This window comes from Sapajus apella, unplaced genomic scaffold, assembly GCF_009761245.1.
Source record: "Sapajus apella isolate SASKATOON/1434 unplaced genomic scaffold, GSC_monkey_1.0 scaffold66, whole genome shotgun sequence".
Taxonomy (NCBI): Eukaryota; Metazoa; Chordata; class Mammalia; order Primates; family Cebidae; genus Sapajus; species Sapajus apella.
The window spans coordinates 4,668,204-4,682,929 of record NW_022437006.1 but is presented as its reverse complement, the minus strand read 5'-3'; the positions used below and the strand labels follow the sequence as shown (position 1 = coordinate 4,682,929).

Below are 14,726 nucleotides of genomic sequence, written 5' to 3'. Positions count from 1 at the left end.
GGAAATCAAGGCACACTACAGGTATCCGAGAAGAGAATGTTTCCAAGTAGCAGAATCGAAGACCAAGAGAGTGAGTGGAGGGGAGAAAGGAAGGAGGAGGAGGTGAAAGAAGAGGGGAAATAACAAAATAGTAAGGCTATGCCTCTGAGATGGTGCTATTTAGTGAGTGGCCAAGAAAGAGGTTCAGGCTCTATTTCCCTAGAGCCTGAACCTCTTTCTTGGCCAGTCACAAAAAAATGGAGAACAGGATGAGTCTGGATTTCAGGAACAAAATGAAAGTTCAGGTATCAGAGTTGAGGCACAAAGTCAATTTTGAACTGGCAACAAAGGTGTAGAAAGTTGGGTGGGAGCTGATGCTAGAGGTGGAATTGACCCTGGTGAAGCAGGACTGTAGCTGGAGGTTGGTGTCAAGTAACTCCAGCCCTGGAGAGGATGACAGACAGTCGGGGAACCAGCCAGGGTCTCTGAGGGACCAGAAAAGGAAAGCAGTAAGAATGGCAATGAAACTCATTACATGTGACTAGCTAGCATTTTCTAAGGAAATTCCAAATATTCAAGGATCTAATTTTATCCTTATAACCACCCTATTCTTACAACCAGCCTATGAATTAGCTGGTGCCTTTATGGCCTGGGTAAGAAGAGAGAATAAATGATGGTGCCAGTCTATTCATTTACCCTGTACAGTAACAAATCTGGAACTTCCTCACTGGCAAGTTTGGATTCCTATATGTAGATGAAAGAGAAATTGGCTTTTGATAACTCCAGAAAGATGGCAGCTCTATCTCAATTATTTACCAGCCAGCCTAACAGTAGAAATCAAATGAACAAAAATGATTTCCAAAACAAACTACTTCAATTTTGAAAATAGAATCATGGAATATCATTTACAGGGATATAAACTTATTACAAAAGTAATTTAAAATTTTTAGATAATTATTAAAATAGCGATAGTAGCAAGACTGTCACATTTAGGGAATAATGAAACTTTATGTTGACCTGTATTACTACCATCTTCTCAATTTCCAAAGCTTGAAACATTTCTTTATGACAAAACTTGATTATGATAATGCCTTTATCTAATTGTAGATATTCTTAAAAATACTATCATGAAAAAGTTATTTCCTATACACTTAGGAATCTTATGTCTATTTCTGTTTTGTCAATTTCTCTAAGTAGAGATAAAGTAAGCATTATGCAAATCAGTTCATAGAACTGCCTAAGCTGCTTTACAAGGTTAAGGAAAAGCAGAATCGTAGATTGCAAAAATATGATAGCAGATATTTATACAACCTCAAGCCTCAGAAGTATTTATTTTTATTCTGGTTTATAAATGAGGAAATTGTGGCATAAAAAGGTTAAACAACCTAATAGAATGGCTATAATTTAAAAAGACAATAATAAGCATTGATAAGGATGTTGAGAAACATTGCTAATAGGAATGTAAAATAGTGCAGTCACTTTGGAAAACAGTTCAGCAGTTCCTCAAAATGTTAAAGATAGAGATACCCTATGACCCAGCAGTTCTACTGTGAGATATATACCCAAAAGAATTGAAAAGCTGGGCGCAGTGGCTCACACCTGTAATCCCAGCACTTTGGGAGGCCGAGGCGGGTGTATCACGAGGTCAAGAGATCGAGACCATCCTGGTCAACATGGTGAAACCCCGTCTCTACTAAAAATACAAAAAATTAGCTGGGCATGGTGGTGCGTGCCTGTAATCCCAGCTACTCAGGAGGCTGAGGCAGGAGAATTGCCTGAACTCAGGAGGCGGAGGTTGCGGTGAGCCGAGATCATGCCATTGCACTCCAGCCTTGGTAACAAGAGCGAAACTCCGTCTCAAAAAAAAAAAAAAAAATAGAATTGAAAATATGTATCCACATTAAAACTTATACATGAATTTTCATAGCAGCATTATTCATAATAGCTAAAATGTGGAAACAATGAAATAGCTACAAATAAATAAACAAAATGTATATCCAAATAATGAAATATTATTTAGCAATAAAAATGAATGAAATGCTGATATATACTACAACAAAGATGAATCTGGAAAACATTGTGCTAAGTGGAAGAAGTCAGGCACAAAAGGTCACATATTGTATGATTCCATTTATATAAAATGTCTAGATTTGGCAAATCTGTAGACACAGAATGTAGTTTAGTGGTTGCCAGGAGCTTGGGGGTGTGGGAAGATTGGGAGTGTCTGCTAATCAGTATTGGGTTTATTTTTGGAGTGATGAAATATTCTGGAATTATGTAGAAATGAGGGCTGCACAACTTTGTGAATATACTAACACCCACTAAATTGTACACTTTAAAAGGATGAATTTTGTGGCACGTGAGTTATGTCTCAGTAAAGACCTTATTTTTTAAAATAAGCTTAAGTTATATAGCCTTAGGTAGGGGGAGCCAATATTTCTACCAAGGCAATCTGGCTCCACAGCTTGCATATTTAAGTGCTCCACATTCTATGTCTCTAGTGAGAAGACATATGCTAGGTGATATTACCTTCTCATTTATTTACTCCAAGGACATAATTTGGTGTATGAAGAATGGCCAGACCGAATGCAGATAACTTTCCAAGAATAGTTTTCTCAAAACAGAGTTTTTGACAATAATTAATTAGTTACAATTAACTTTAATCACTGACAAGAACCTGAAAGGTATATATTTCATTGCAAAAAGTATTTGATGAGTATATTCCTAGTTAAGTAACTGAATTGTTTAACTGGCTGCCTTTGTTAGATTTCTTCATTCAAATATCAACAAATGCTTATTGATTACCTACTCTATGCCACGTCCTCTTCTAGGCATTAGAGACAGAGCTGTGGAATAGAGATACAAACTTCCTGTCCTCTGAAAACTTACATTAAGAGGGATAATAAAGAACAAATAAATGTTAGTGATAACTGTAATTAAAAGTGTATATAGGGCTACCAACTGTGGAAAGGTAGATGAAGAAAAGAGAGTGACTAGTATATAGGGAATGGATTATAGGCAAAGAAAATGAATAGTCAGAAATACTGAGTTTTCAAGGTGCTCTGACAAAATTATAGCTCTAGATTTTGAGTGTCAGTAATCAACTTTACTCGCATCTTTAATTTTACAGTAGGACCAGTTACTTAGTGTCATTGGCATATAGGAAACTATATATTTTTTGTTCTTACAACAGAAGGGGGAAAGGGAATGAGAGACAGGGTAGTAGAGGAGGCTTCATACATTTTGTTCATTTCAAAGCCACCATCAAAGACTTGAAAGACATAGGTAGGCTCATTTCTATATCCTTCCCCCCTGAATTCTGACTTGAATGCTACAAACAATTGATGGGCTCTAGATTCCTATGAGCAGCACAGGTTGTGCTCCCCAGGAGCAGATTCTAAGATGGAGATTTACATGCAACAGGCTTGTTAGAAAGTGTTCTTGGAATCTAAATTTGTGGAAGAGAAGAAAGGAAGCTAGATTGGGAGGAGGGAGAAGGCAAGGCATTGTGCATCTTCAATGGAAGGCTCAGCAACTTGCTGAGTAAAGAGCTCATAGACCAAGTTGGAGAGACAGCAGTGACCCTTTCTACTTTCCCCTACCATTCACTGGATGCCTCTCTTTTCTCCAGAAGGTAGACATATCAGTAGGGGATGTGGTTGTCTTTAGCTGAGGCAATCCCCTAAGGAGGCTGACAGCTGAAAGCAGTCTTCTGTCAGGACTCTCAGCAGCTGTGGAATAAGCCCTGTTTTTCTGAAGGAGAATCTGAGCGGTACATTACAGTATCCCTCACAATAAACTTAGTCTGGTGATGACTCAAACTGTAGCTGCTTTTCTGGATGTTTGTGTTACTAAATGGAACAATATGGCCCCTAGAGCATTATTTGCAAAAATTGATTTAGCTACCTGCTTTCTCATCTACTGAACTGGACCTCTCAGGAAGAGATTCATAAATCTGTATTTTTATAAAGATCCCCAGTGATTACTCTATAAACAGTCTATAGACCCTCATTTTGGAAGCACTGTTTATGGTTCCATAGACCGTTGTATCTCTAATTCTGGCCAGTGGGATTTAGTGGAAGTATGTGTGTCACTTCTGAGTTTTACCCTCAGAGGAGAAGGAGCACAAACTCCCCTCTCCCATGCTACATTTTTGCTGATTGGAATAAGAATGAGATGGTAGGAGCTAGTGGGAACCATCATGGGCTAACAAGATGGAAGCTGGACAATGCATTTTGCAAAAAAACAGAAGAGACAGGCATAGCCATCTGTCTCTGGATCACCTACCTAGTTTTGTGTACGACAGAGAAATCCATTTCTATCTTTTAAAAGTCAGTCTTATTTTTTTCCTGTAATCAGCTTAAATCTTAGTAATATGAAGATAGTGGGTCCTCATCTTTGAGCAAAGGATATGTTGTCATACTTTGTTTATTCACACTAGGAAATAGACCCACCAGATTTTGGAAACATCAAGAAACCTGTATCGATATAAATGTATTTCTTAGGTCTACTCACTGGATGACCTAAGACCTGCAAACTCTAGAGGCACACAGACAAAATATGAGAGCAGTTCAGCTTATCGAGGTTTTGGTAAAAGCCAGCTCAATGTTTAACTCATAATCTGTGTTGATCCAATGGTTCTAGAAGAATCTACAACAGAAAAGCTAAACCTAGTGGAGGAGCCAATGACAAGTTGTAAAATGGTCATAGAAATAGAAGCTTCTGAGCTTTGGGAGTGAGATCACACTATCTCCAGAGACACTTTTTCTATTTTCAACAAATACTAGCTTTCTGGCAATACTAAAATAACAAGTGACCATGAACCAAAGCCCCTCATCTTGGAGGAGGCGTTAGAGTATCTGTGTTGCCATGGATTTCAGCATTCTCAGCAGCAATCCATCATCCATCCAAAGTCATATATACAGAATAGAGTCCATTCAGGTCTCAAAGGCACAAGTCAGAAAGTGAGATCCATGCAATAATTTCTAAATGCCCACAATGTGCTACTACCTATTTGGCTGCCATATTTCTCTGAATTAATGCCTTTTTCTTAGAGGAGGAATTATTTATAATCATTTAACACAGGATGAAAAGACTCAAAGCTAGATTGCTTATAGACCCAGTATTAGTGAAAAGTGAGCCTATCTGAGGAGTGCTGTGAAAAACAACTGTAAAGGAAAATTCTCTGTAGCCATTGTGCTTGGCAGCAGGTTAGCCTCAAGTCAGTATTCACATGGATTTCTCAGATATAGCAAATAATTTGTATAGATGGCCCAGGACTTGAAGGGAGAAAAAATGGAGAATGCCAAGAAGGGTTGGGGGAATTGTATGAGTAATTCAGAATAGATTCATACCTGAACATAAATGGATGCTTAAAGAAGGAGGTAGCAATTGTAGTAGGAATGAGGGTCATGCATGGGTTCAGCAGCCTAAAATTCCTCCACTAAAGACACTTGGGACACCACCATGATAGTAATCATGGTATTGTGATATAAAGGGAAGACAGTGATCTTCCATTTTCATCTACCATGTCAGACAGCTACTCGGTAATAAGAAGACAACTTTGATCATTTTCTGGTGGTGAGAAGACAGCATTTATTTCTCTGAGGTAACAAAGTATGGATTGGCATTTTCTTTTTGTGTCGTCTAATATGCCTAGACAAGCACTTCTATCTATAGGCTTACTGAATACTCTATTCACTGCCATGAAATGCTGTGCAGCATTGCTTCTAACCAAGGAATTTATTTTCAAGTGCAGAAAAGTTCCTATAGAATAAGATCAAAGAAAAGAAAGGTGCATACATCAATAAATATTATGCTTTATTCTTCACAGATGATAAACCTTAAAGATCAGTTTACTGAGCACTCCACGCTGATACCAGCTGAGGGATAACTACCTTCTGAGGTCTGTGTGCTAGTGGCAGGATGTAATATATTAGCTGGACTAGAAATCAACATTCATTTTATCTCCCTTGTTCTGAAAGTCCCAGCTAGCCATCTGGAGTCTCTTATAAGTCTAAAGCAGGCTTACTAAGCAGAAAATGCTGTCATTGTATTATCTGGGATGATCGATTCTGACTGTTGGGCGAAAACAGAGTTGCATGGTAAGGACTGAAATGTGGGTATATTGTTGGCTCTGTGCTCTACTATTCCCAGAGGTAAAAGTCATTGAGAAACTCCTACAATCTCACCCGCTTGGATTTTCAGGGGCTCAAGCTCCTCATAATTTTGTGAAATGATGAATTCTGGTATGCATTGAGAGTGAGAAAAACCTGGAACCAGTGACAGACATAGAGGAAAGTCAAAGTCCCCAGGACTGACTGCGGAAGTGAGATCTGTAATGCCTACTCATAAGGAGTTGTGATCCACCTGTGGTGGCAATTACCAATATACTAACACATCTGTTTTCTTCCTCACCATTAGACATACAGTGTTTGATGATAGTTAAATTTACCACTAGTCCAAGTGATATAGAAAAGTAAAAACTGGTTCATAAATAAGTTATGATAAATTGGGTTTGCCTTCATGTTGGGAAGGGGATAAGAGTGTTAATAACTGCACACATTTCACCTGTGTAAAGAATTTGTCCAAGGCATATTTGAACATGTATGTTCAGGAAGAAGGATGTGTGTGAGAGATAGCAAGGTAGTAGAAAGATAGACATAATGTCAGCCTCAACCTCTCCTTTTAGCTACCTATTTCACGGTATATAATACACAAGCATAGGACTGAGTTAGGTAGAGAATATTTATTTTGGTTTCAACATTGCAGAGTTTGTGGTACATATAGAGCATCCAGTGAGAGATGGTAAATACAAAGTTGTATCAATGTGTCTGGAACTGAGAGGCTGAGGTTGGTGATATTGACTAGAAATCCTCAGTGTGTAAATACATCTACTTAAATTGATGAAATCGGCCAAAGACTGAGTAACATGAAAAGCACAACAGGATGCGTCTGGAAAACTAAACCGTAGAGGATTGCAAGAAATAAAGCTGTCCATATGATGTAGGGGCATTAATTAAAAATGATGTCACAGAAAAAAGAAATAATGTAGAAACAAGGAGAAAACTGTCTCAAGAAAGGGAGAGTGGAAATGCTGTCAGATCCTGTAGGGAGAACTATAAGAAAGTCACTGGTGAACTGGCGGGAGGAGTGGCAGCAGGATAGAAAGAGCGAGGCAACTGGCATAGGAAGTGAGAAAAGAAAACAAAGTATACATTTTCAATAAGTTAAGAGAATGAAACGGGAGAATGGCATCAGAAGCTGAAGGATAAAAGGAAAACATATTGAAGGTCATGATGTGATCCAGTTTCTGCTAGACTTGCAGAATTCTTATTGCCATAAAACAAATACCCTTGCTCCCAAATTGCTTGTAAAGTTGTGTTTATTTTTCAGATCTAGTCAACAAGAGAACAAAATTCCTCATAAAGAGAACCCATTGTTTTGAGCAAGATACAAATGTTTAGTTATTCTCACTCTTTAAATGATTATTTTTGTTCACTTGTAAAATAAATACCAGGCCTGTTAAAACTGGGAAGATGATATCAGCATTAACTGTACATGAAGGTCGTAGTTGGTTGACATATGTCTAAACAAGAGCAGGTAGTGATGTGCCTGTATTGGTAAGGGATTGTACTGCCATCAGGACAGTCAAGAACAATGTCTCGGAGTTCATAGTTTTCTTCTCGGCAGCAAAGGCATGAATGCTCCAAGAGTAAGATATCATAATTGTACCTAAAAGGAAAATAGGGTAATAAATATTTTTAGAATTTAAAAAATAAAGTGACATCAGTGCTCAAATTGTAATTGTCTAAGTGACTTAGCAAGCCTTCTAACCAATGTATTCTTTTCCTAGACCTTGCATTCCCCCGTCACTCTGAAGTTCTGATGTTGCTCAGTGATATTTGCTATGTAAGACCAAGAGAAATAAGAAATCTGAAATTATGATCTCATAATTGGAGCATTATGGTGAAAAGTAAGTAAAATTTTAAATATATAATGTAACATGAGATTATCTCTATATTAATCTATACAAAAAACTACTTAAAGAAAAGCATACTATCTAAATTCCAAGTTTAATTCAAGAAATTCACTTCCTTGCTTAAATATTTTTGTAGTCACTGTATGAAGATGAGTACATTTGCTACAAATGTATCATGGTTGGCATATTTAGAAGGCTACTTCAGAATGACTCATCACTATTTTAAGTGAATATTTTAATTCTCAGATCTTAATATCTTAGATTCTTCTTTCATTAGGTCCTGATAACCTTTCATGTGAGAGCAATACTATTTTGTTTTCTGTATGATGTTTTAAAAGATCCCTTTCCTCCACAAGGTTACAAAGTTAACACATGATACACATGCAAAGAACTCACTTGACAGTCTTTTCACATTCCCCTGTGCATTTTGCCATCTGAACTCTTTTCTTGCAACCACTGTAGATAACAGTCACATTTACAGGGGACGATCTGCAATTATTCTTACCTAAAACCAAATGGAAAAGAGAGTCAGAAATGAGGTTTAACAATAGCTAACCCTCCATTTTCTTAACCTATGAGTAACAGCAACTACTTCACAACATTATTGAGGAGATGAACTACCTCAGCACCCATTTACAAGGTAGCTGGTTAACATGCAGATTACTGGTATCTTGTTGTTCCTGTTATCACCATCTCACTATCACATGTGAAGGGGTTGAGGGGAAAAGAGGAAGGGAGAGAGGGCAAGAAAAAGGGGTGGGTGGATTATTTTTGGCTTCCATCAAAAAAAGGGGTGGATGAATTATTTTTGACATCCATTTTCCCATCACTGATTATCCTTATGATCTAATACGCTAGTTTACAATACAAGTTGCTGATGTCAAAAGAACAAGCTAATTTTTCCATGAAAATTTATTCCCTTGTAAACATCACTAGTTTTTACTGAGAAGAAGGTTGCAATCAACATGAATCCATAATCATAACACATTATGTACACATATCAAATGGAAGTTTATACATATAGGCTAGATTACCCATTGTGTTAAAAATACAACATACTTTCTCTTAATGATCTGCCATTTTGTTTTAAAGAAAGTAAACTTTTGTCAACAGCTTACATTTCCTCTCTATGCAGAACTTAACTTACATGTATAGCAACATTTTTTTGAATCATAGATTCTGTCTTCCTGTAGGGGGTAAGAAAAAAGAAGAAACAACTGGAAAACTTGTTCCAAATTTTTCTACAAATGATATAACATTTCTGAATTTGTTAAAATGCATCACAAAGAGAAAATGGAACAGATGGACAATCTTATCCCAGATCTAGTAAGCAAGGGCAGGAAAGGAGAGAGATCAGCTTAGTAATAAAAATGAGACTACCATTTTTCAACAATGGGAAAAGGAAAAATAAGCTTTAAATTCCTGTTAAAAATAACATTCAGTAATAGTAAATTATTTCTCATTTACTGAAAAATACTTTAACAACGATAGTACTAAAAGACAATAGAAACTCACAATTAGGAGCTGCACCCTTGAGAAACTGATTTAAAATTACAGCAAAGTAAAAGCATGATACATATTGAAATCCAGTATTAGAGCTCTAAAATAAAACTTTAAACCATATTATCAATTATATCTTGAGAAAGAAAAATAAGTTAAACCTCCCTTAATAATTGAAACTTATTAATATAAAACCTAGTAATATTTGGGGAACATAGAAATGAAGAAAACTGTGACACAAAGAAAGATCTGAAGAACCCAGACGTGATTATATAGAGATTGGGTATTTTTATAGACAACGATTTGGGCTATTTTTAAAAGTTAGTGGGTTTTTTAGTTTATAAATAGCAACATGCTTTCTATAATAACTTACTCCTTCTACACTAGCACTAAATTAAGTTTTATAAAGGCTGCAAGACATGAGAGCCTGTCTTGATATGAAAAAATATATATACTTAAAAATGAAAGGTGAACATATCTGGAATCATCTGGGCCCTGGATATAATGAATTTGTTTAAAAAGCTATACAATCTACAAGATATTTATGTCTGCTAGCCAAACATAAATAAGATGAATCTGGACTCATCTGGGCTCTGGACACAATGAATTTGTTTCAAGATCTATGCAGTCTACAAGATATTTATGTCCTTTAGCCAGACAAACGTTTCCATATAAAACAGAAGACAGGTTGGGTTTGTGTTTAATAGGAGAACTGAATCTCGGTGTTCATTAGTGAAGATGACTTACTTCTGCACACCAGGTCTGCTTTGGGCAGTCCTGGACTACTGCAGCAAAGCCAGTGTCTTTGCAGGAGTAGGAAACACAGGGGTTGGTGGGGTCATCAAATGAAGCACCAATCTGGGAGGAAACGAGGGGGAAGAAAACAAAGTAATTATTTCCCTTGATTTCTTTTTGAGGTTGGCAAGAATATCGGCTAAAAAATTCAAATTCATGTTTAGTGATTTTCCAGAGGCACTTTCAGTCATTAGGTTAGTAGTAAAGAAAAGATGGTTTTAAAGTCTTCCACTTCCATGAATAAACCAAATTTGTTCAATGAGAGCACAGAATGTGTCAAGATTGTCAATCCTCAAATTAAGATTTACCAAAAGGTAGTCTATTTTCAAGAAAGGTTCCTTTATAGTGATCAAGCAGTTAATCAATTAATTGTTATGCTCTAAGCTTAAAGGGAAACAAGAAATCTAAGTGGGGAAAAAAATGGCACGAAATAGGCTTATCAGGTTAAAACAAACAAGTCTCACAAGATTTCTTATTTCTGTCTTGGCCTGTATTCCTATAGTTTTAAAGCTCTCTGATATTACTTTATAATTATCTTATGTTCAATATTAAAACAGCAGTTTGAGAAACTGCATTTATTTCATGGCCTCAGACAAAATGAACTTTCTAATAAATTGGAATTTTACTACTAGAAATGATCAGACAAAACCTCCCTTTTGTTCCTTAAGTATTATCCTATTTTGTATTTAAAAACGATCACAGGTTCAAGTCAGATCAACTTTGGAAACTAAAAATTAAGAAGTCCAGGTGGAAATTCGAGTGTGATAAATGGGTTATCAACGTAAAACTCTCATCGGCTGTTTTATCTACTTCCTAATATACCACATGTATTTCATTTCAGATTTTTTAATGTTTACTATTGCCATTTCAAGTGTGTTAATATCAATTTGAGAATCATCTGGTTTTTATGGCTTCCTTATACTTTTTTTTCTAAAAAGTTAAATTTCTGACCAAAATGTCAAGTTAGTTGTCAAAATACAGCCTTGAATATATCATGTTGCTGTAGCTGCATAATAGGGTTCTAGCCCTTCGGGTTTTCTATTTGATCTCTGACAGCTTGACCATCTGATCTTTTTGGTTATAATTACAGTTTGACTCTGTTCATTGATTTGAATGTTACAAAGTATGTCTTCTCCATCTGGCAAGGCCCATGGGAAATTTTGTTCAGAAGTTATACTGCTGAGTAGTTAATGATCAAGCACTCTGTTTTCCTCCTTTGAAGAGTCATGGTGAGTGTTACATTTGATGTTCCTTTGGAAGTGAGTGGGGGGAAAAAATGAATGGATATTTATATATATAAATATATATATAAATTATATATATATTTATATATTATTCACACATGTTATTATATATATTTAGAAATATAAATTTATACATAATATAAAAATATTTATATTATGTATAAATTTATATTTATAAATATATTTCTAAATATATATAATAAATAACATATATATATGTGTATATAATATATATATAATAAGCTGAAGGTCTCTTGATGTAGCCTGGTATTCAATTTATCCATATAATTAACAAAAATATATTAATGAAGAAAAGCCCTTACCTCATAATCAGTATTGTTAAATAAACATGTTGTTGGTTCTGAAAAATAAAGACATCGTTTTATTCTAAAATACTATAATTTCTATTTATAAAACAGAAATTGTAGATGAGATCATACACAGCAACCAACTATAATGTTTCTCCCCATAATATCATAGTCCTTCTTCAATCTACTGATTATATTCATAACTGTTAATTCTGGTTGTCCCTCATTCTGAAGATGGTAAGTTTTAAGAATGCAAATATTATACTAATTCTGTTTTATTTATTATACCTGCCTAGCATTCTCTTTGACAAAATTGGAAACTCAAAAAGTACCTCTTGAATATACAAATAGACAATGAACATATTCAATTAAAATAATGCATTATGAATACACACCACAGTATCCGATTTCACAGCAGGTGTCATTAGATTTGAACTTCACAAGCTTCTCGCCGGTTTTGCATGTGGGTGGAGAAGGACACTCCTCAGGTTTACAGTCTATAGTCTTTGCATCTGTACAGGTACATCTGTGGCAATTGGCAGTCCATGTGTCTCCAGGCTACATATACAAACCATGTTTAGACTTCTATTCAAATACAGGAATGAGAGCAAATTTGAATTAAAGAAGAGCCAAACTCTGTACTTACAGATTTCTCTTCTCCCAGTGGACCATGGCAAACTGTTAACATAAATGATAAATGGTAATTAAATTTGGCAAAATATAACCATCTGTTATTTATACATAACCACCAGGTGGCCAGTACTGTAATTGGCATTAGGATCTCAGAGTCCCAGAATTACAGAGGATTTTATGGTGCCTTAAGGTGAATAAAACCACAACCACCTGCTTCAAGCAAACTGTTCCCAACAGGTATATCCTATGTTTACAATCCTCAGCAAAGGATAATTCTTAATTTCTCCTGGCAGTGGCCAATAAATCTCATGGCTATTAATTGACTTACCAGTCTGACTTTTGAAGTCTGACTTCTGCTTTTTCAATCCTACAAGTCACCATGACTGCGTAATTACCAGACCCAAGGGCCCTTTCTTAGTTTAAGTTCTCTGCCATAGTTGACATTGTTAATTCTTACCTTCTTGAAAAGTGTTCTTTCTTCAGATTTAATATTCTGAAATTTTTGTCTTTACTGTCAATTTGTCTTATTCCCTCTCATTTTGCCTCTAATTCTTCCCTCTATCTCCACAATGTGCACGGTAATATCAAATGAATGGCTCTAAAATGTCCAGCTCCAGTCCAGACCTCTCTCATGGCTTTGGAACCAGTTTTCTCTCTAGCTATAGACAGAATCCAGGCAGACCTACAGAAATCTGAAACTCAATGTGCATACAACAGATTGTATCTTTCCCTCAAAACTAGCTTGTCTTCTAGACTGATTTCCTTCTGCTAAGGCTAGAGCTATACTTTAAATCATTCAACCTTAAAATCTAGGAGCTATCTGATTTCTTCCTTCTATCACTGGCATCAAATCTACTGCCAAATCCTGTACCTTTATTCTTGCATTCATTTCTTTCTTTCCTTATTCTACTTGCTACAATGCTACTTTAAGGTCTTAGTAAATTTTTGATCTAGCATAATCTAGCTTTTTTTAAGGGGTTACTCTGACTCAGATCTCATTCTGATCCAATCAGGTAATGTAGTTTTTCCCTAAAGCCTAATTCTTACCTCATTATTACTTTGGTAGCCCCTTAAGTTGTATAAAATAAACACTTTATTCTAGCATTCTAGCTTTCAAGATCTCTCATATTGTGACTCAAACTCACCTTCTCAACTTTGTCTCACTTCTCTCATTTACATGCCCTGTACTAGTCTATATAGTGTTCTCAAATTCCAATACTGTAAAGACATTCCTGGGGATACCTTAAAATATACAATATAAGTGACATATGTTATGCACTCTCTGTATAATACATAGTTTATGTTTTTACGTGGAAATTTATTTTCTGCCTGATACAAACATTTCTTCTTTGAGAACCTTCTTTTTCCCACTAGGTACTAAGGTCAGAAAATTATTTTTTAGTATTTATTTTTTAATTACTGCAAAGCCTATCACATTGTCTTGAGAATGATAGGGACTTAAAGTTCTCTAAAATTACGTAACTCTAGCTAAACTGATTTTTTTTCTACTACAGTTCATCCTTCAAGCTGGAATTACCTAGTTTTAAAAAATGCTCACTATCAAGTGACAATATTTTGGTCAAGGTACCATAATTATATGAAACCTTTAGTAGGTAAACCTTGTTTTGATCTAAATAACAAGGCATATTTGTTTGGCTGGGCTTCATTGGTTTGCGAATGAGGAAATGAACTATTACTCAGCTTTTATTTGACAAATAAAAGCTAAGTGAATCTAATACAAGTTTTGCTATTTTATAACATTTCGGTTGCTAGTGACTTTTACAAGCCTGACCTCTGAAATTGGATTTACAAGAGAAGCCATTAATGCAGAATGATTCTGAAGTCATGGTATTCTTACCTGGAGCTGGTGGAAGTGATATTAGACATTCTGTATAAAAACAGGAACCTTAAATTAGTCTCTGAAGTTACTGAAATAGTACTGGCAACTGTAGTTATTTAATTCATTATTCTATTGCTGAAAATAATTGTCTACATAGCCAGTCTTACAAATAGATATGTTCCCATCTATCTCCCCATCCTTATCCTCGTTGCATTTGAAATTCCACTATACAGGGTGTTGCCTTTCGACCTCAACTTTTAATGAGAGAAAAGAATCAAAAGAAGAAAACATCAAGGTAAACTCTTCAAAAATGTTGTGGAAAGCAGTTCTAATGAATGGAACAATAGAAGAGGTTAAAAAAGGAAAAAAAGATAATTCTGATACAGGATAAAATGAGTATTATTAATTACCCAGTTTTAGTCATTTAAGAACTTTTATTCTCCTTC

General features: G+C 35.5%; 1 protein-coding gene across 1 annotated transcript in view; it reads right to left on the bottom strand.

Moving 5' to 3' along the window:
- Positions 1–7,345: 7,345 nt before the first annotated feature.
- MUC19 (mucin 19, oligomeric) overlaps positions 7,346–14,726 on the bottom strand; it is a 172,981-nt gene continuing 165,600 nt past the window's right edge. Inside the window, exons 158-165 of the mRNA XM_032248461.1 lie at positions 14,299–14,328; positions 12,454–12,485; positions 12,203–12,365; positions 11,823–11,860; positions 10,208–10,318; positions 9,108–9,147; positions 8,357–8,465; positions 7,346–7,713 (exon numbers count right to left, since the gene is read on the bottom strand). Of these exons, the coding sequence (XP_032104352.1) occupies positions 7,530–7,713; positions 8,357–8,465; positions 9,108–9,147; positions 10,208–10,318; positions 11,823–11,860; positions 12,203–12,365; positions 12,454–12,485; positions 14,299–14,328 (707 nt within the window). The 3' untranslated portion in view covers positions 7,346–7,529. The remainder of the gene's footprint in view (positions 7,714–8,356; positions 8,466–9,107; positions 9,148–10,207; positions 10,319–11,822; positions 11,861–12,202; positions 12,366–12,453; positions 12,486–14,298; positions 14,329–14,726) is intronic.